Raw genomic sequence first — 20,529 nt, 5'->3', positions numbered from 1 at the left:
AACTTCTGGATTTCTCATAAAAGAAAAAATTTCTTAGAACACAACAACTGTTCTTCTGAAGTGAGAATCTTTTTTTTTTTTTTTTCTGGGTTTTTCCACACTTCTTAGCTTCATAGAAATTGGCCGCTGAATTTATACAGTCTTTGTCATTTTGAGAATTTATTTTAAATATTTGTGTAAAATAACTTATTTAATGTCTTCATATAATGGAACTTCTATATTCACAAAATTTTCCATTTTGGATTTTTATGACATTTTTTTTTTTGGCATATTTTTGTCAATTGGGCGGATCTAATCCATTCCAAGCTAATCCATACCTGAGCTAAAGCCTAAACAAAAATTATTCTATATCTCCACAGAAGAACACACCCTTGGATTCAACCATATCAAATTCCCTCCTACATAGCACAAAGATCAGAAGCACTTTAACATGCAGAACATCTTGTTAAATTCACTGCATTTAAGGTTGTGCTGTGTTCATAAATTTTCACAGCAGAGATGATTCAAATCCACATTTTTTTTTCAATCAGATGCAGCAAATTATAGGAAAAACATCTCCACTTGTAAAAATAAAGGAACAACGAGATTCAACCATACAATGCACGCCATGGCTCCTTAATGTCCTTTGATATGTTCCCAGGATTCCACATGATTTTCTCCCTCAAAAAGCACAAGCCAACAGTGTTCGCCAAAAGCTCTCCTAACTCGTAGAGTATCTGGAAAATTACCATCAAGCATCAGCAAATTAAATATAAACTACTTTGCACTATTTTCATGTTGCAATTATAAAGTGAAAGTTTTTACTTTCATAACTTCCATGCACCATATATTCCCTAAAATCATAATTGCAATTCCTTAACTTGATAGTCATGTTCATCGAGTGTTTTTGAAGAATGAATACCTCAAGTTCTTCTTCAGCGGCCTTATCTGAAAGGGTTCGATTTCTTTGCCCAATAAGAACTGAAGTTGGCAATTTCAAGACGCGTACCAACTGAAGAAAGCAGGCCAAAGGTTCGTAATGGACCTTTACATTGGATTGTGGCTTTTGGGTTCTAGAAGCAATGGCCTGAGTTATATCCGTTTCTGGACCTATTTGCACACCATAAAGTGAAACTTTGCCATCATTTGCTGTTAAGCTTCTGCTCTCCCATTTAAGTTTTGATGATGTGCCAATAAGTGGAATTATAAGTGTCAGTAGGCCTGATGATCCTTCCCCTATTATTTGAGTCAAAACTTCACTTACAGCACACACTAAAGTCGGCGGCTCATACTTCTCAAGAAGCAACACTGACACCTGTTAAATCAATAGGTTCTTAAAAGTGAGAAACTGCTACAAATGATTTGTATGATGTTCGAGAATTCAGTTTTTGACTATCAAAAATATGTTAAGGGAGATAAATCACATATGACTTCATTTCACAACAGGCAATGGCTAATAAAATGTTTGGCCCTGAAGACAGTTGACTGAAAAACAATAATCATTGTTCTTGATAGAGAGTTCTTGCGTCGTCCAGGTGTCTATACACGCGCGCGAGCGCGCACAAACCCACACAAATGGGATAGGTTCCACATTACTAGTAGAATCCACCTGACGTGACTGTGCTAGGCAAGAAATTTCCGTGCTTGACAACAACTAATTGGTGATTGATGTTTACTTGAGTTGAATTACCATGATTTATAAAATCATGGTTCTGAACTACCCTTCCAATGCATTACACTGTATTAGAACTGCAATATCACACTTTTAATTGTGTCATTTTTTCTGCTTGATACTAATTACAAACTGGCCTATAACAACAAAGCCAGACTCACCAATACCAACATATCTACAATAAGCAAAATAAATCATACGGTGTAAGCCAGGAAATGCGCACTGCTTTATAATATGTAGCCAATTCTTCATAGTATGGAAACATAAATATAAAAACACACCATCTATACTCTTTCTTCTGGCCAGAAAAGAATCTTCTCCTATCATTTGGATAATAGTAATCTACACTTTTAGCTATGAGACTGTCAGCAATTATCTCAACCAATTAAATTGCATCTTTGATAAACTGCTCAAATTATGACTAAAGATAGCCTACATTTGCTCCTTTCATGTTCTCAAGTGTTTATTGCAATGTGTACGCTAAACTGCAATGAACACACCATTTCTAATCAGTTTAAATGGACATTAGGCATAAACATTTATTATGCAGAACAGATAAATAACCTAAGAAGAAAAACAGCACCTGAGGATCGCCACCACTGTCAATGAAATTAATCAAATGTCCTTTTGCTTTAAGATCTTGTACTCCGAATCGGGCCAATGATAGCTCGAACGATTCTTCTCTGTTTGGAGAAAAAAAAATGATCAAAGAAGCAAAGCAGAATCGAAAATAGTTATTGATTCAGCGTTTGTCTAATAAGCAGATAGGAGAAGAGGTTTAACTTACAATCTACGAACAAAGGAGTTAGGGTTTGGGTAAAGAGCAGTAGAAATGGCGGTAGCAAATCCGTCTGTGTCATTGAACAGGAATATTATCTTTGAAGCTACCTTCATGATTCCTTCAAGCTTTCTCTTCTGCAATTTGATTTTGATGCGAAAGAACCTCTTCTAACAAGTCTAAACTGGGATGGGTAACGGCTTGATCAGGAACAAGGAATGACAAATTATTATGTACTTATGTGTCTATGGCATGTTTTTTATTTAACCAATAAAATAAATTATATATTCCCTTCTATTTTTTTTGCTCTAAGAGACTCTAATTAATTTTAGATAAGTTTTCAAATTTTTAAAAATAGATAATTGTAAAAAAAAATAATGTGAATATAAATATTTCAAATAAACACGTCAAACATTATCTATCGTAAATATTTACATAATTTAATAATAAATTTAAATTTAAATCTTTAGAGATATTTAAAAATAAAAAATCATTTTTTTAAAAAAAAGAAATTTATTTGTGAGGTGTTTTAATTTGATTAAAAAAATAGAAAAAAAAATTTAAATCGAGTTCAAATTAGCTCATTCAATACACGACTCCAACTCAAACTTAATAACATTCAATTTAAAAATTTATTGATACATAAATATAATATTTAATTTAGCTCATTCACCTCAAATTGAATGCAAGTTGAAAATTTTTCGAATTTAATTACGTTTAAAATTCTTAGACTCTGAGCTAACATAGAAGATAGAACAACCCAACCCTCTTGGTCATAATACATTTTTCTTTTTTAATTTAAGAAAAAAAAAAAAAAAGACAATCCAGTACTAAGCGCATGGATGATGGAACAAGCAGAGAGAATATAATAACGGTAGAAAGCTGGCGCCAAAATCCCTATCAGATCTATCAGACTTTGAGATCGCCAATTCAATTCACTATCTGAGCTCCAACTCATAACACAAAAAATTTAAATTCCTTTTTGTCTTTTAAAACGAACAAGCAAACGAAGACGAAGAGAGATGCAGAAAACAGCCCAATCATGGTTTACTGGAGGTCCAAGCAGCAGCTCCGCCACCTTTAACGATCAACTGCAATCCAAGTCTTCCTCTTTGCTAGCTGATTGGAATTCTTATGCTGCTTCTCAGGATTCTGATTCTTCGGCTCTAGGGTTTGATCTCGAAGCTGCTGTTCGCACTACCAGTGACAAAGTCACTGGTACTTTCAACGTGTAAACTTTAAATCCCTAAACAGTTTGATCCTTTGCTCCATTTTTGTTCAATTTTGTATCTTTTACTTTATTGCGATCATTCATTTGTAGTTTAGGAAGTAATTCTAGGGATTTTGAGATTTGTTAGATCTCTAATTGATGGAAAGCAATTGTGGGATTTGGCAAAAGTTTTTCAAAAAAATACTCTTAAAAGAGTGGTGTTTTTTTGTGTGGTGAGCTAGACTTGTGAACTAGGGTTCATGGGTCTTCTCAAAGTGGACATTTTGTTAGCAAGCAATCTTTTTTTGCATGATTGTAATTACTGTATATTGTTAGAATTGATTTGTCAGGATTAGGAAGCTTGGAATGCATGATTTTACCATTTGTTGCAAGTTTCATTTACTAGAAGTACAATTTGGTCCATGATATGTGTCCTGATGATTTCCCCCTTGTTTTGAGGCTAAAAAGTGAAAATTAGGGAGATTAAATGGCCTTTCCATAATCAGTCAAATTGGGAACATGATTGTTTTTGAATTACCAATTTTTGGGTAGATGCTTGGTTACTGTTGTAATCATCCATTAATATTTCATTTGAACCAATATTTGTTCAGGGTTTCAAAAGGAGTAAGGGATTTGCCTGGCAACTTTCAGTCTGCCACTAGTAATGTTCCTTCTGGAAAATCTCTCGTCTATTTTAGCATGCTCCTTGCTGCTGGAGTGTTCTTTGTTTTTATCGCATTTACAATGTTCCTTCCTGTCATGGTGTTGGTGCCTCAGAAATTCGCTATCTGTTTTACCATTGGCTGTGCCTTTATAGTTGGTTCATTTTTTGCTCTTAAAGGCCCCAAGAATCAGCTTGCGCACATGTCTTCTAAAGAGGTGCATCTAATATGCTTTCTCACTGATGCTTATGTTAATTATTCACCTAAAAATATATTATTGCTTTGTGCTGGAATCAAGTTATAGAAAATTTCCTGTAAATGATGTATATCTGTCTTCTTATCAACAGAGGCTTCCTTTTACATTGGGATTCATCAGTACCATGGTGGGAACTGTATATGTCTCTATGGTCCTTCATAGTTACATTCTTTCTGTTCTCTTCTCAATTTTGCAGGTACAAAAATGTTTCAACTTGTGTTTGTTACTTTGAATTTGTTAGTCATGTGATTTAAAATATCTAACCCATGGGAACTTGGGAATTAAAATGGACTAGTTGGTAATAGTGTTCTGATCTACTAACTGAATTTAGTCTATCCGAATTGGAGGGAAAGTGAGTGGGAAATTTAGAAATGCAAGTAATTATCATCTGTTAATGATGTATTATCTAAAAATGCAAGTCAAAGTTGAAATTTCAAAAACTTCCCATTCATTATTTTCCTCCAATTTTTTATTCCCATCCATAGAAAAAGAGAAGATAAACTTTTCTACTTATTTCCTCTCTCTGTCTCTCTCTCTCTCACTTTTTACCTCAAACATTTCTTGCTTTTCCAGTCATCCACACAGAGTGTAAATCCTATGCCTCTAACATATGTACTTCATCTCAGTTAGGTTGTGATGTTTATTTTAAGTTGCTGGGTCTGGATATATTTAGGCATGTCAAGTAGTTTTGTTGCTCCACTTTTCCAATTTGTGTGGAGTTCTATAGTTTTTGATTTTCATCTGTGCCTTTATTGGTCCAGTGGGCAATTTTTTCAAATCGAAGAAACCATATATGACACACCTTCACTATTTTCTTGATTTTGCTATCTGAAGACTGTACGTCATGCTATCCACCAAATCAGAGATCATGAATATCAACAATATTATTATGATAATACATGTCATCCAAATTTCTGATATCATTTTCTTCTTCTTATTCTTGTTTATCACTATCAGCATTATGGATTTGCATAAAATGATGTAGTTTCAACCTTTTCTAGGTCCTTGCTCTATCATACTATGCCATTTCATACTTCCCTGGAGGATCTACTGGGCTGAAGTTTATTTCTTCAACTTTTACCTCTTCTATACTGAAATGTTTTGGAAGGTAATCTGAATGTCTAATTATTTCTGTAATATCTTTGATCATTCACAAGATTGTTCTTACATTGTTTGTAAGATAGGAAATGTTCCTCGGAGCACCATTCATGATTTCTGGAACCATAATATCTTTGTGAAATTATACTTTGTTTCTTTTGATATGCTCTTATGCCATGCAAGTTGATAATATTTAAATGTATATATTTTCCTCTCTCCTTTTGGTTGGATGAGTTTTAAATATTAAAAGTTTTACTTTCGGCTTGGGTTTTGTATAGAATGTGAGTTCAGCTTTAATTTCTCCTAGATCCTTCAGATGTGTCTTTTATAACAGCAATCAAGATAATATGCAGCAGACTCTTTCCTGATTTGAAAAATAATAATAAACCCAGCAATAATAATGTGATAAATACAACACAAGCAAGGTAGGTCTTTGCCATGTTCACCAGTTCAAATCATTTTAGGTGTTTTACCATGTTTCATTAATAGCTTGTCTTGCATGGTACTTGAGCATATTCAGGGACTTTGTGTTGTATAAGATATTCATTGATCTGTTTACCTGCTTAAACACGAGAATGCAGTAAAGAGATCTTTTACTTCCATATACCAAGCCAGCTGAGGCCATGGTGGATACTCCTGTTTTTGTGATGCAATTTTGTGTTACAATAACTCTGATATGCTATGAAACTTTGTCATCTGGCTAACTGATGATGTACAAGCCGGTTGATCTGAACCAGATCTGACATTGACATCGAACCATGTAATAACTTGTTTTAGAATGCTTTTCAGGAGTGCATATTTTTTGAAAACAACATCCATACTAGTTTGCGGAAAAACTGAGCAAATGTAAATGGTTTCAAGGTCTGTGTAACAACTGCATAGCTTACAGCTAAAAAGTATCATGCAAATATTATGAATGTAATATACATCAAGGAAAGGGTTCAGACCCCAACAATGAGAATGATAATGTACAGAGTTCATTCTCATTGGAGCCATTTACATTTTACATAGAAAGAACATTCATTCTATCTTCCATGCATAAAGAAAAAGGCAAAATTCAGGTGTCGATGCATTGCTTTTTGCTGAAAAATACTTGCTACTGTCGCTGTTATCACTTGCTGCTCGAGGGCTACTGTCTTTGTCATCGTCACACTCCGGTGCACCTGGTTTAAAGATGAACAAACCATGACCAGTTGCAGCGTTATTAAACAACCAGTCATGGACATCCCAGAAAACTTGCACGGGTTGTGTATTCACCATTACAGTTTGATTTCCTCTGAATTTCCATTGCAAGTTCTTAACATGAATCACCACAAGTCCATCTATGCTAATCCACATCTCAGGGTCTTTATGCCCTGTCGTTGAACTCTCTACGACAATATCATGTTCTTGTTTCTGTTGATCGAATTTAGCTCTGGTAGAGAAAGATTTCTTGGCAAATACGTTTTCCTTCTTGTAAAATAGTACAGCTTCAGAAAGTGCAGGTCTCGCTTTTGTTCTTTTGTAAGCCTTCTTTTTGTGATCTCCCAATAATAATACCACCTCTCCATCTGAAACTAAAGCGACATAAAAATCGCTGCAAGGTTCAGGGCTGCCACAAAATCTGGCTGATCGTAGGTCCCAATGGATATCTACTTGGGATCCTTCGAGCTCGAATGACTTGCACCCTTTTTTGGTCCAGAATATCCAAGGTTTAAGATCAATCTTACAGCTATAATAAATGTCGCCGCCATCTGGGTTGTTGAAGATGAGATTAAGAGAATGATTCATTAGATTCTTACACCATAAAACTGTGACATTACACCAAAATCTGGAAATATGCGTCTGGTAAAGGCAGGTTACCGTGCTTTGAGGTGATTTATTCGTTACAGAATCATCTGTTATTTTATCTATTAAATGTGTATTTGATTGAGCTCCTATTGAGAAGGCTCTCAAAGGATGTGGAAACGACATTGCATCACAAATTGAAGTATATGATAATATAACTATGACTTCAGCTATCCATTGACATATTCAATTGTTGTCTGCAGTACAAATTCTTGACTAAATTCCTTATCTTCTGGGATCAAGACAAGAACCAAAACCTTATATGTTACCTCTTCAACAAGAAGAATTTGTCTGAGAAAATTCGAAGATGAACAATTTCTTGAAAGCTCTCTCTGTTTAATCAAAGTAGTATTTACAGCAGCAACATAAACAGGAAAGAAGTGCAGAAAAATGGTTTGCAAAAGATATTTTCTTTCCCCTTCTTTCGTTTGTTTGAAAAAGGTCTGATTAGGAGTAATGGGTGATGAAATAGTTCGTTGGTGAACGGAGAGAATGTCTAAATTTAGAGGTTGTAATAAGAAGGGTAAGACGAAACACAAGGGGGTCAAGAAAAAGAAACCCAACTGTCTTCGCTGCAATTTTACTATATATTGACCCTTAACGGTAATAATATCTTTGACCGGTAATTAATTAATTTGCATTCTCCAAATAAGAAAAGTTTATTATTGTTCATTAATTAATTAAAATTAAGAAAGTGTTGTATAAAATTACAAAATTAAAAACTCACAATAGAAATTAAATTTAAAACATTTTGTTTTTGTTATTAAGCCTTTTTTTAAATACACAATATTTAATTATCTAATTACATATGAAACAAATTACACATCTTGCATATGTTTCCATTACATTTGCCTACTGGTTCTTGTACTGTGATTTCAACTATACTTGCTCTTTCTAAACAAACTGACTACATTCCAATGGAAATATGATACAGAAATGTACAAACTATTGGAAACTAAAAAACTGAAAATCTTCATATGAGCTCAGTTATTGTTTCATCTCTAACGTTTCTTCCAACCCTGAATCGCTCTCCTGCCTGCTTATTGGATTTTGATCAGATGAAGCAGCAGCCTGAAGTGCCTCTACATACAGAAGCTTCATTAAATTCATAAAACGACGTCGAAAGGTTGGTACTCGGGTCATGAAAGCTACGATGCCTTCCAATCTGCCATGAAGGAGATGCATATTGAATCTCAATTTTAATATTCAATATTTCAATTGCATTTAGGAATAGTGACTGAGTTCACAAAGCATCCAATTTGAAAAGGTACCTACCTTCTAATTATGCCTTGCAATTGTGCTCTTCTTACATTGTCCCTGGATGGAAATTCGGTCTCGTCCCAGTCCTCGGGATTTTCATTTTTGCCCTTCATAATTAGCATTCTCAGGCAATTTTCTTCATCTTCATATAACTGAAGTTGCTTTATTTGCTCTTTCATAATCAACAATGGTCCGATTAACCACTCGAACAGTTTATCCCTTGGTCTTGTCAGCTCAGCATCATCAGCTGCATAATTCAATCACGACAATCATAATATGAATTAGAAAAAGGCCTATTAACAGAAAATATGAATTAGAAAAAGGCCTAGTAACAGAAAAAATTCAATCACCACCTAGTAACAGAAAAATGTCATCACTTCGGTTATGGTCACTTTGTCTTAAAAATTAACAAAAGCAAAAGTTCATAATAGAATTGCAAGAAGTGCTAAAGTTCAAGCCTAGTTTTTGCCATCAAGCCTTAGCATTAATCAAAAAGAGAGAAGAATCAGAAAAGACCTACAGATCACCAACCCAGATGAGTCTGACTTTGCAGAGGCAAGCAGACGTTGTAACAGGGACCAAGCTGGGAGTTTGATGCTCAACATCTTACAATCACCCTTCGAAATGCATACTTCAATATCTTTGATATTTATCAGGCCATCACGATGCAGTATCCTACCATTCTCCTCACACAATTTAAATAACCAATCCCATACCTACAACATAACAAGCTTAAACAGTGAAGTTTGAGATAAAAATATTTTGATGAGAAGGTGCATTTTTGAGTTTCTATACATGCACTGGTTTATATTGCTGGATTTGCCACTTCAATGTTCTTGATCTTTGTGAGTATAGTTTTGCTTCCAGTGAGTTTTCTCGTCTGTCATTTTGACCGCGGTTGCTCTCATCCATTTTTGGGGCCATTTTTTTCCGATATCTAGGCCTGGCTGTCACATAGATGACTATATAAAATGCACTAATTTATCGTAAGGCTTTTTACAAAAGCTCTCAAGAAGATGTGCACATTATTCATATATACGCTGTGCGTGTGTGAGTACAACCTACAAAGCTATTTGTGCTGATAATGTACCTTGGCAGGCGTGATCCTTCCCCCAAATAGAGTAAATCATTTACATATTCATCGAATAATGAAACAACTGCTACAACATAGGCAAGCCCCATATGGAGTGAATCTTCCTGTAAATTTATGGATCTCGATTCAGATAAAACTTGAAACCAATAGAAAGATAACCTATGAACATACCAATATCTGCAAATATTGTAACATAAACAACACAGTGAATTGAATGGAAAGGTGTCTTGCTGCATACCTGATGGACTACAACCACACTGTAAAGTCCCAGAAAGAAACTGGATAGAATTGCACCAATCACGGCTCCTATGACAGCCAACGGCCACAGGATAATGGCAAGACCAGCAAATGGCACACAAACAGTTTCCAAGAATGGCCCTTCTCTACCGATTAAGTCTTCTAATAGCCTTTTCCATCCTCGGAAAAGCATGTATGGGCTTTTCCATAGAGCAACAACTGTAATGAGAATCATATCTACTGGCACGGCAATCAGGATCACCAACAAACAACTTGGCAGAATTAGTAACCTAGAAAGAACAGGATCAAATAATCTCCAGAGTCATTTTTTGTTTCTGCTTCTTCTTCTTCAATTTTTTTTTTTTTTTTTTTTTTTTGAGTGAATTACACTACAGCAAAAGAAAATGTCTTACTTTATGTCCACAGGCTTTTCACCCTTTGGGACTTTCTCACTTAATTCATCCATGAAAGAGAAGTAAGAATGGAAGCAAAAATCTGTGAAGTCCCGTACCACTGTGCAGCTTCCTTTGATAGTGGATAAACAACCATCCTGGTTAGTAAGTTTTTTCAGAACCCAAATTACCATCAGATCCCCTTACCAAAGGCTTACCCTAATTACATAAAATATATTTGTGCAGGGTCTTTAGTACTCTTTTATTCTTGAGAAACACCTCTATTTGTGTATCTGTGAATGTGATGATGCTGAATCCACAACAATACTGTAGATAAGAAAGCTTGGAAACATAGCATGTCTCGACTTTCAAGGACTGAGGGAGGGTGGCTTTTCAAACATAGTAAATTAGAATAGTTGAAATGCAAATACAGAATAAACTTAAAAAGGGGAAATTAGTAGGGTTTTTACAGATTTAAGTCATACATTCAATAAAAAGACATTGAATTATGGTATTTAGATATTGTTTGGCATAAATGAAAACTCATTTAGAAATCTAAGTCAATAATTCCAAGAAATTGATTGTACTTCAACAAAAACCTGTCAATTTGGTAGAATATACAAATGAACATTAACTCAGCAAGGCTACAATTTCGACAACTAACATTAGTTTTCATTGCAAATTGATTCTAGACTAAGTAGTTACTAGTTAGGATATCACACATGACAATTCATTTACAAATGAATTTTTATAAATGAAATGAATTTCTCATTCAATAGATTCAAATACTATGCGAAAGAAATCACACTTTTGTTACTTTGGCAAGTTCAGTTAGGCATTAATCCATCAGTCAAAAAATAAAAGCAAGTATAGGGCATAAAGAAAGAAACTTACGAGAAAACAATGGTAGCATTTCTCTTTGACATTCTGTCCAACAGCTTCAAAAGTAGCGATAAGCGGAGCAAAAAACCCATAACCAATTCCACCTAAAATACTTGCACCAATTCCCAACACTGGCCAAAGGACCAAAGGCAATGGCAACAATAACAACACCACAGTCTTCAAAACCAGCCCCAATCTCTGAGTTCTACAATCCCAAACAAAACAGAACAATTGGAGACTCAAAGGCAAAAAAAAAAAAAAAAAAAAAGGCATGATATATCATATCAAATTCAAATTGAGCAAGAGAAGCATACTTTGCTACACAATAGAAAGTCCACAGAAAATGAGCCATCCAGAGCCCGATTATAACAGCTGAATTGCCAATCACAATAATCCCCACTACCAATGGACAAATAATAGCACCTGCGGAACCCAAAAACACAAAAGAATTAGCACCAAAACATCAAAAGATTATCCTTTCAACAAAATCATACCTTTAAGAAGGCCAAGAATGAGAAGCAAGAAGAAGAAGGGCAAAAAGCGAACAAAGCTCCATAGCTTAGCAAGAAACCCTACAGGAACTCTCATGGGTCTTCTCCGTTAATGGACTCGGTAATTGAATTTGAAGGAGAAATCAAGAAAAGAAAAAAAAAAAAAAACAAAAACTGAATTGCTACCACTGCACAGCTTTAGAGGGAAAAGAAAAAAAAAGAAAGAGAATTCTTTTACCGCTATAGCCTGAAGAGGATGTTGACATAGGTTACGTGGCAGTAGGAGGTGTCCAGAGAGACACGTGGCGAAAGAAGGAGAGAAGCGAAGCGTGAAAGTCCCGTGAAACGGCAAGCTGAGATTGCGACGGAGACAGTAGTAAGACACTAAAACTGAAACTTTCTTGCTTCATCACTCCTTTGGCGGGAACGAAACGCCTGGCCTACCTAAATACCTTACTCTAATTAAAAAGACAAAGATAGGCTGCTCAACTCAACTGTGCTTTTTATGGGTCTAATTGATTTTTGTTGCGAATTTTAGGTAGTTTTAATACATTTCTTCCTAAGAATTAAGAAACACATGAATTTTTCTAAACATATACATTAAAATGTCTAAATTGTCATTTTTAAAATTAAAAAATCTTTATTTAATTTACTACAAAATCAATGCTAATTTTATCATATATTAAAGCATCACAGTTAGAATAGTATTTTCATTTCATTTTTTCATGTCTTAATATTATGAAAATTTAATTACGTGTGTCTTCAAAATTTTAAAAAAGAAAAATAAAAACAAATATAAATATAAATTACACCTAATAAATATCGATAAATTGAAACAAATTATTAATATACTCTCAAAATCATAAATAATCACTTAAAACTATTTGGTTATTTTGTTCAAAAAGTATCATTTTTAAGGCATTAAGTACTTTGTGATATTTGACTATTTGGTTTTTTATATTTAATACGACGTAATTTAGTCTATCACATTTACTATTAATTACTATTTAATCTCTCTCTCGCTTTGTTCAAAAAAGGAAGGAAAATGATTGAGTAAAACCATGAAAAATTGTCAATTTGCTTAGTTATTTTTCACTATTGTACTGACTCTGTTCCATAATATTTATTACATTTGAAATTTCACGTTTCTAAAAAAAACTATTAAATGTGTCTAAATTGCAATAAATTATTGAGTAAATTGACTATAATACCCTTAATTTAATACTAATTTTTTAATAAAACTATTCACTTAAAGTAATAATTATTGGTCATATACAAAGAGTAAATATAGAAAAAATATTTATTACTCCTTGAAACCACAAATGTGTGGAACAAACTATTTTTTCAAATGTGACAAGTATTATGGAAAAAAAAGTAGTAGTTGAATTATAATAAAAAAAAGAAAATAAATTTGTTTTTCTTTGTTTGGAAAATTATAATTTTTAGTGGAAAAAAACTTATCATTAAAAGTTGATAATTAAACCCTCATTTATTTTTAAACAATAAAGTATGATTTACTTATTTTGAGGTATTTAGGTAATTTAATAAAAATAAACAAAATTCTCATTTTTCTCAATTATTTTCTCTCTAAATTAGAAAGATTCAAAACATGTGAACGCCGCTGATGAAAATAAGTGAAACATTATTTTTTGACTCCTTTCCTTCAATATTTCCCTATATATTTTCTATGGTTATTTTTTTTTCCTTAAAAAAGTAATCCCATTCAAATAAAAACTTAATGATAAATGATGTTTTTTGCATTAGAGGACTAAATAGTTTAATCACTGTATTATCATCAAATTTAAGGATTAAATAATAATTTACCCTATTTGTTAATAATAAGACATTATTTTCCTTCTCTTTTCTAAATATGGGAAAAGATCTTTCCTTATATATTTTTCTATGGTTATTTTCCTTAAGATAATGTTTTTTGCATTAGAGGTTATATTATTTACTCAGCATTTTATCACCAAATTTAAGGATTAAATAATTATTTACCCTATATTTGTTAATAACAGGACATTATTGACATTTCACAGAATCTTAATCCATATAATTAACAGAAAAGTCAAAGACAAACACTGATGTGGGACCCTTAGATCGCCAATAGTTACTTCCGAGAAACGGTCGATTTGTTTCCGATTCTGTTCGATTCCGAGGTTTTGGACTAAAATTATTTATTATAATTATTATTATTTAAAGATGAGCACTAAATTTATATGACAAAATCACCAAACCTTTCATTTCATATAATCGGAGTATGAACAAAAACTGCATCACTGGGTGAGAGAGAAACGAAATGAAATGAAACCATCATTTTGTATTATTCTAACATCTTTATCTTCCATTACTATACTGTGTTTGGTGTTGTTTCTAGCAAAGGGTTCTTCTTCTTATGGTTTCTTTTGGCTTTATTATTTCCCATCATCAAAATGGATATGGTCTTCTACACCCACCATAACCATGGTATGTATCATTACTTTGTTAAGATTTTAATTCTTTTTTCTTTCACTTTCTGTTGTTTTTATTTATTTATTTATTTTTTTTGGTAATTTTACATTTCTCAATTTGTGCATATTAATCATCTGGAAATAGGTTTTTCAAGATGAATCTGATCTTAAAAGAGTGGAGAAGCTTGAAGCAACTCTTTCCATAGCTAGAGCTTTGATAAGAGAAGCTGCATTAGATCATAACTGCAAATCATCTCGTGATGGTGATGGTGATGATGGTAATATTTACAGGAATTTCTGTGCCTTCCATAGGTATGTATTTTTTTTATTATAATGATAAGAGTCATAATCAAATTATAATTGTTACTTATAATCTGCAAAATAATGGTAGATTAATCTATTTTTATTAAATTAAGAATTTTTACTTTAATCTGCAAAATGAGGTCTGCTGAGTTTTGAATTTTTAATCTTTTATTATATAAAGAGAGATAAATTTTTATCCCAAAAGATTGACAGTGTGGTGTATCTCCTAGATAACAGAGATAGGATTTTCACTCTTGTTCAAGAAAAGAGGGAAGAGATAGGGTTTACTCTTTCAATCTTTAGCCCTTGTAATTAGCTCTAATATAGAGATATTATTGGCTTATTTAGGATAATTTCAATTTCTTGAAGATTATTTTGTTTTTCCAGTTGAATTAAAATTGAAACTTGAACTCTTTTTTTTATTTTTTATTGAAATAATATATGTCTGGAAAAACAAATATTAAGATCATTATTAAAAATTTCCATATTTGTGATTTGCTTTCAATAAATAAAATAAACATTCACATCAAGCAATTTCATTTCATTTTTAACTTGAACATTAAACCATGAAAATTAAAAATTGATCTGCAGAATATGAGGTTTGTGGTTTTCTATTTGAATTTTGTGTAGGAGTTACATGTTAATGGAGAAGTTATTCAAAATATTTGTATATGAAGAAGGAGAGCCTCCATTATTTCATTATGGCCCTTGCAAGAACATATATTCGACAGAAGGATTGTTCTTGAGCTTAATGGAGACGAATACCAAGTTCAGGACCTTCAATCCTCATGAAGCTGTTGCCTATTTTCTTCCATTTAGTGTTGTGATGATTATTGAGCATCTCTTCCATCCCGTTATTCGTGATAAAGCTGTTCTTGAACGTACGATTGTTGATTATGTTCGCATCATCTCTCACAATCACCCTTTCTGGAATACAAGCCATGGAGCTGACCATTTCATGCTTTCCTGCCATGACTGGGTAAATAATTTCATATTAACTAATGCTGTAGTATTGAATTATATATTTTACAAGATTAATCGGAAAATAAATAAACTGTAGAATCAGGTCAGTAGTTGGATAATGATCGATAAGATGAATCATAATTTTTGTTAGTTCAAGATTGATTGTTTAATAAAATGAACTTCAAATTTAGGTATAATCAAGACGAATTCATCAAACTTGATCAACCATTAACGAATAATCCTAATGTGGGTGGATTTGGTCAAGGAGATACATAAATAGTGCTTCAAGACCTATTACATGTGCAAGGGATTTTGTTAAGACTTATTTTTTTTATTAAACGAGCAAAATTAAAATTTAACCAGTTCAAATATGATTCTTACATATCTTATATGAATTAGCTAAGTACGAGCTAGCTAATTTTTGGCTCGGCTTATTTTCATCCCTTTTTCCAGCCTCTAGTTGTCTTCATAGTCATAATGCAATCAAATGCCTGTTTTTTTTTTCTCTGTTGCTTTCTTAACAGGGGCCAAGGGCAACCTGGTACGAGCGTCAGCTATACTTTAATTCCATCAGGGTCCTCTGCAATGCAAATACTTCTGAGTATTTTAATCCAAAGAAAGATGCATCACTCCCTGCTATCAATTTAATAACAGGAGAAACCACAGGGCTTGTTGGTGGTTTATCTCCATCAAATCGAACAATCCTGGCATTTTTCGCTGGTAAAATGCATGGAAGAATAAGACCTGCCCTTTTACAGCATTGGAAAGAAAAAGACAAAGATATACTAGTTTATGAAAATCTTCCACAAGAACTTTCATATCAAGAAATGATGAAGGAAAGCAAATATTGTATTTGCCCTAGTGGATATGAAGTTGCTAGCCCAAGAATTGTAGAAGCAATTTATGCAGAGTGTGTTCCAATTTTGATATCAGAAAATTATGTTCTTCCATTTAGTGATGTTCTTGATTGGAATTCGTTTTCGATTCAGATTTCGGTAAGTGAGATACCAAACCTGAAGAAAATTTTATTAGGAACACCTGAAGATCAATATCTAAAAATGCAAAAGAAAGTGAAGTATGTGCAAAGACATTTTGTTATAAATAATCCTCCTAGGAGATTTGATGTGTTTCATATGATACTTCATTCGATTTGGCTTCGAAGGCTGAATGTAAAGAATATTAATTAGTTGAATTATAACATTTATGGTAACAGATTTGTATTTTATAATGAATGGCATGACAATGTTAAGGTTTTTGGATCAATTATGGAGAATCATTTTTGGGTTTTGCTTGCCAAAAGGTTTTCAAGCTTTAATGGCAACAACTATAATCTCTCTATATCAGCAGGTCTGGTGTTAAGGCATCCTAAATTTGGTTTGATTTGACTTATGGATCGAATACAATTTTCAGATGCAAGGGGACCAGCTACATTGGTTTTTCTCTTACCTCAAGAAATTTGGAAATTTTTATCTTAGAGGATTCATCATTGAAATTTCGAAACTTGATCAGATTTTTATTTTTTTTTCCCAAATGTCCAAGCACACTACAAGACGAAACTACAAATTTGTGACGTAATAAGTTGTTGTTTCTATCTTAGAAAATGTGCATATCACATAGCAGAAGTGACGACAAATGCTTGCTTAACACTACGTCATAAGCAATTTTAATATAATGTATCTTAACAATTTTGTTGCCATATACATTCTGAATTTTCCTATACTCTGCACCAAAGAGAAAATACACCGTTTGCAAGCTGCAAGTATCACCGAGCGAATAAAAAAAAAAGGTTTTTATAAAAAATTTGGCTGTTTTATTATTTTTTTACCCAGTGTATGATCATAAATATCCTTATTTAAATCAAAATACTATTTGTAATTGACTTGATATGTAGATAGGCTCATACATCTGTGTAGATAAGTTTTTCTTATATTTTAGTTTACTTTTTTCAATTAATGAATATAACCAACTAATAATCGAATTGAATAAGAAACCTTCTCATTTTTACTAACTAAAATTGAACCGAACATAAATTAAAATTAAATTTAACAATTTATTCGGTTTAATTTAGTTGGGTTAGTTGGTTAGTACTGATTAATGCACACTAATACTGGTCAGGTATTTGAAATTTGGAGTTATCACTGTTCGAAAGAATTTGATCACAGAATGTGGAAACGTGTGTACAAACAAAAAAACTATAAATCATGAAATTTAAATAAATTCATTTATTTATTAGACACGTAAACTTGAAGAAACCATAGAAGAGAAAAGTGTCGAAAAAGATTACCTCTAGAACAGAGAAAATAAATCCCTTTGGTATTATATATATAATAAAATATAGAGAATAATTTTTACATGCAGCAAAGAATAACTAGAAAAGCAAGCAATGAATATGTTGTTCACATGCACTTAGTTACATATATAGAATATATAGAGTTTGCTGAACAGAAGCATTGAAGAGAGAAAGCTATGAGGCCACCAAACACTAAACCATTAGTCTCCTCCTCATCGTCATCTCCTTCATTTTTGGTTCTGACAATTGCTTTACCTTTATTTATCATTTTATTGTCTTTTTTTATACTGTTTCCTGATGAGGGCTCTTCTTTGTCTTCTTTGCCTTCTCCTACCACATGGAGACTTGGGTTCTTCACTTCCTATCCTTTTGCTTCTTTTTCACTAGCAAACAAAGCTCCTACAAGGAATTACACCATTTTCAATAACAATGGCTCCTCTATTTTTTATCAACCAGTAAGATTAATTACTCCATTTTTACATCTAACATTTTCCCATTTTCATGTTATCTTAATTATCTATTGATTTGATCAATTAGGGACATGAGCAAGTAAAATTGAACCTTAAAGAATCCGATGAAGTTGGTGCTAATGCCACAGCAGAAGTTGTGAAGAGATACAGTAAGTTAGAGAAAATGGAAGCAAATTTGGCTAGGGTTAGAGTTTCCATAAGAGAGGCTGCTCGAATTCGAAACCTAACATCCCTCCATCAGGATGAAGATTATGTTCCTCAAGGTCCAATCTACAGAAATGCCAATGCCTTTCACAGGTACATTTTTACATATGCGCATATATAATTAGCTATGGTTTTCTAACTGATGTATTGCCATAAAAATTTCAGGAGCTATTTAGAGATGGAGAAGCTATTCAAGATATATGTGTATGAAGAAGGTGAAACTCCATTGTTTCATGATGGTCCATGCAAGAGTATATATTCCTCAGAAGGAACTTTCATTCATGAGTTAGAGAAGGGAAAATCTTATAGGACTAGAGATCCTGAAGAGGCTTTAGTTTATTTCCTACCATTTAGTGTGGTGATGATGGTAGAATACCTTTATGTCCCTAACTCCCATGAGATTGAAGCCATTGGACGTGTGGTTGTTGACTACATCAATGTAATTTCTAATAAATATCCCTTTTGGAATAGAAGTCTTGGTGCTGACCATTTCATGCTCTCTTGCCATGATTGGGTAAGTAATAACATTTTTTCTTTTCCTAATCCTGGTTTTGAAAATTATTGATTTTGGTGGGTAGATTTCTGTTTCCTTTATTTCATTTTAATACAATAGTTAGTCCTTATTATTTTAAAATTACATGATTACTTAATCTCTAAGATTTGGAAAAATTGAGAAAATTAGGAGTTTTGGTCCAAATTCAGTATGTAGCTTCTTATGCTTTCTAGTTCAGCAAAACATGATCATAATGAATTTATGTTTTTTAAATGATATTTATGCTTTAATTTAAGAAAAAAAACCTTAAATTTCCCTAAAATTGATGAAAATTAGGTATGTTATTGCAAAATTGTATAGTCAATTAATGTAACTTTGGCTATGTACAGGGGCCACGTACATCTTCTTATGTTTCTCAATTATTCAAAAATTCAATTAGGGTTTTATGCAACGCAAATACTTCTGAAGGATTCAATCCATCGAAAGATGCATCATTTCCAGAAATACATCTAAAAACAGGAGAAATTACAGGACTTATCGGCGGCAGCTCCCCTTCTAGGCGATCGATTCTCGCCTTTTTTGCTGGCCGACTACATGGAGACATTAGGCGGCTACTACTAGAGAAATGGAAGAACAAAGACAAAGATGTACAAGTTTTTGAGCAATTACCTAAGAATGTGTCATATGAATCAATGTTAAAAAAGAGTAGGTTCTGCTTATGCCCTAGTGGGTATGAAGTGGCAAGCCCAAGAGTAGTAGAAGCTATATATTCAGAATGTGTTCCTGTTTTGATTTCAGACAGTTATGTCCCACCTTTTAGTGATGTCCTAAATTGGAAGGCATTTTCTGTGCAAGTGGAAGTAAAAGACATACCCAAAATTAAGGAGATTCTGATGGGTATATCTCAAAGGCAGTACTTGAGAATGCAAAGGAGAGTGAAGCAAGTCCAAAGACATTTTGTGGTTAATGGACCTCCTAAGAGGTTTGATGTGTTTCATATGACTATTCACTCTATTTGGCTTAGGAGATTGAATATTCATATTCAAGATTAACAATCAATTAATTAAAATTTTTGATTTTTTATTCTTTTATAACAGTCTCATATTAGGAGGAAAAAAAAAAAAAGCAATCTTTGGATTGGGAATTTTCAAATTCATATGCTTTATCTTAACTATAGAGTGGATGAGCACACCAAAATATAGTCTAGTGATAAGTACATAAATAATCTAACAATATAGATTCAGGTTTGATTCTCCTTTCCTAATATTAAAAATAAATAAATATATATATCTACCACAATTTACTAATCACGAATGAAAAAGAAAATGTTTCTATAAACTTATATTTAGTGTATATCTATATAAGTATATGTTCTAGGACCAATCAGTTAACAGCCGACCGCTCTACCACTCAGCTACTGAGGAACAACGGGAGATTCGATCTCATAGAGTTCAATTCCCGTTCTCAACCCATGACCAATATGAGCTTGAAGTTTCCTTCGTAACTCCCGGAACTTCTT

General features: G+C 32.9%; 6 protein-coding genes across 8 annotated transcripts; 3 read left to right on the top strand and 3 right to left on the bottom strand.

The window, feature by feature from the left end:
- Window positions 1-431: 431 nt before the first annotated feature.
- On the bottom strand, window positions 432-2,663 carry LOC105647982 (period circadian protein). The gene is made up of 4 exons (XM_012234211.4): window positions 2,439-2,663; window positions 2,235-2,334; window positions 902-1,294; window positions 432-716 (listed from the first exon to the last, which is right to left on the bottom strand). The coding sequence occupies exons 1-4, from the start codon at window positions 2,543-2,545 to the stop codon at window positions 588-590; spliced, it is 729 nt and encodes a 242-aa protein (XP_012089601.1). The 5' UTR covers window positions 2,546-2,663; the 3' UTR covers window positions 432-587.
- Window positions 2,664-3,209: 546 nt separating this feature from the next.
- On the top strand, window positions 3,210-5,857 carry LOC105647983 (protein transport protein sft2). The gene is made up of 4 exons (XM_012234213.4): window positions 3,210-3,660; window positions 4,251-4,518; window positions 4,649-4,753; window positions 5,559-5,857. The coding sequence occupies exons 1-4, from the start codon at window positions 3,452-3,454 to the stop codon at window positions 5,667-5,669; spliced, it is 693 nt and encodes a 230-aa protein (XP_012089603.1). The 5' UTR covers window positions 3,210-3,451; the 3' UTR covers window positions 5,670-5,857.
- Window positions 5,858-6,675: 818 nt separating this feature from the next.
- LOC105647984 (uncharacterized) lies at window positions 6,676-7,608 on the bottom strand. Its single transcript, XM_012234215.3, has one exon. It carries the CDS (start codon window positions 7,606-7,608, stop codon window positions 6,676-6,678), a length of 933 nt encoding a protein of 310 aa, XP_012089605.1.
- A 609-nt stretch (window positions 7,609-8,217) lies between these two features.
- Window positions 8,218-12,258, bottom strand: LOC110008610 (putative membrane protein At3g27390). Of its 3 annotated transcripts, XM_020684868.3 has the most exons (10): window positions 11,841-12,254; window positions 11,661-11,769; window positions 11,359-11,551; window positions 10,486-10,622; window positions 10,074-10,362; window positions 9,833-9,939; window positions 9,538-9,685; window positions 9,263-9,458; window positions 8,758-8,989; window positions 8,218-8,647 (listed from the first exon to the last, which is right to left on the bottom strand). In XM_020684868.3, exons 1-10 carry the CDS (start codon window positions 11,932-11,934, stop codon window positions 8,470-8,472), a joined length of 1,683 nt encoding a protein of 560 aa, XP_020540527.1. In that variant the 5' UTR covers window positions 11,935-12,254; the 3' UTR covers window positions 8,218-8,469. The 3 variants fall into 3 exon arrangements, with proteins under 3 accessions (XP_020540527.1, XP_089575271.1, XP_089575270.1); XM_089719145.1 differs by lacking the exon at window positions 8,218-8,647 and having other exon boundaries at window positions 8,851-8,989; window positions 9,274-9,458; window positions 11,841-12,258; XM_089719144.1 differs by lacking the exon at window positions 8,218-8,647 and having other exon boundaries at window positions 8,856-8,989; window positions 9,259-9,458; window positions 11,841-12,258.
- Window positions 12,259-14,033: 1,775 nt separating this feature from the next.
- Window positions 14,034-16,816, top strand: LOC105647981 (putative glycosyltransferase At3g07620). The gene is made up of 4 exons (XM_012234209.4): window positions 14,034-14,303; window positions 14,433-14,599; window positions 15,221-15,569; window positions 16,078-16,816. Exons 1-4 carry the CDS (start codon window positions 14,142-14,144, stop codon window positions 16,738-16,740), a joined length of 1,341 nt encoding a protein of 446 aa, XP_012089599.2. The 5' UTR covers window positions 14,034-14,141; the 3' UTR covers window positions 16,741-16,816.
- Window positions 16,817-18,018: 1,202 nt separating this feature from the next.
- Window positions 18,019-20,093, top strand: LOC105647980 (putative glycosyltransferase At5g03795). Its single transcript, XM_012234208.4, has 4 exons — window positions 18,019-18,298; window positions 18,381-18,610; window positions 18,683-19,031; window positions 19,400-20,093. Exons 1-4 carry the CDS (start codon window positions 18,020-18,022, stop codon window positions 20,060-20,062), a joined length of 1,521 nt encoding a protein of 506 aa, XP_012089598.1. The 5' UTR covers window position 18,019; the 3' UTR covers window positions 20,063-20,093.
- Window positions 20,094-20,529: the final 436 nt, after the last annotated feature.

Source organism: Jatropha curcas, chromosome 3 (assembly GCF_041381405.1).
Source record: "Jatropha curcas cultivar XTBG-Jc1 chromosome 3, XTBG_Jcur_1.0, whole genome shotgun sequence".
NCBI classification, from domain to species: Eukaryota; Viridiplantae; Streptophyta; class Magnoliopsida; order Malpighiales; family Euphorbiaceae; genus Jatropha; species Jatropha curcas.
Note: the sequence above shows the minus strand (reverse complement) of the source record. Positions and strands in the feature narration are given on the sequence as shown.

Coding starts and splice junctions, on each gene's coding strand:
- LOC105647981 (XM_012234209.4), top strand. CDS start 14,142: ATGAAACCATCATTTTGTATTATTCTAACATCTTTATCTTCCATTACT. Junction 14,304..14,432: donor CTACACCCACCATAACCATG/GTATGTATCATT, acceptor ATCTGGAAATAG/GTTTTTCAAGATGAATCTGA. Junction 14,600..15,220: donor AATTTCTGTGCCTTCCATAG/GTATGTATTTTT, acceptor AATTTTGTGTAG/GAGTTACATGTTAATGGAGA.
- LOC105647982 (XM_012234211.4), bottom strand. CDS start 2,545: ATGAAGGTAGCTTCAAAGATAATATTCCTGTTCAATGACACAGACGGA. Junction 2,335..2,438: donor AACTCCTTTGTTCGTAGATT/GTAAGTTAAACC, acceptor TTCTCCAAACAG/AGAAGAATCGTTCGAGCTAT. Junction 1,295..2,234: donor ACAGTGGTGGCGATCCTCAG/GTGCTGTTTTTC, acceptor TTGATTTAACAG/GTGTCAGTGTTGCTTCTTGA.
- LOC105647984 (XM_012234215.3), bottom strand. CDS start 7,608: ATGTCGTTTCCACATCCTTTGAGAGCCTTCTCAATAGGAGCTCAATCA.
- LOC105647983 (XM_012234213.4), top strand. CDS start 3,452: ATGCAGAAAACAGCCCAATCATGGTTTACTGGAGGTCCAAGCAGCAGC. Junction 3,661..4,250: donor GTCACTGGTACTTTCAACGT/GTAAACTTTAAA, acceptor ATATTTGTTCAG/GGTTTCAAAAGGAGTAAGGG. Junction 4,754..5,558: donor TTCTCTTCTCAATTTTGCAG/GTACAAAAATGT, acceptor AACCTTTTCTAG/GTCCTTGCTCTATCATACTA.
- LOC110008610 (XM_020684868.3), bottom strand. CDS start 11,934: ATGAGAGTTCCTGTAGGGTTTCTTGCTAAGCTATGGAGCTTTGTTCGC. Junction 10,363..10,485: donor GAAAAGCCTGTGGACATAAA/GTAAGACATTTT, acceptor TGTTCTTTCTAG/GTTACTAATTCTGCCAAGTT. Junction 8,648..8,757: donor TTGCAAGGCATAATTAGAAG/GTAGGTACCTTT, acceptor CCTTCATGGCAG/ATTGGAAGGCATCGTAGCTT.
- LOC105647980 (XM_012234208.4), top strand. CDS start 18,020: ATGAGGCCACCAAACACTAAACCATTAGTCTCCTCCTCATCGTCATCT. Junction 18,299..18,380: donor CCTCTATTTTTTATCAACCA/GTAAGATTAATT, acceptor TTGATCAATTAG/GGACATGAGCAAGTAAAATT. Junction 19,032..19,399: donor TGCTCTCTTGCCATGATTGG/GTAAGTAATAAC, acceptor GGCTATGTACAG/GGGCCACGTACATCTTCTTA.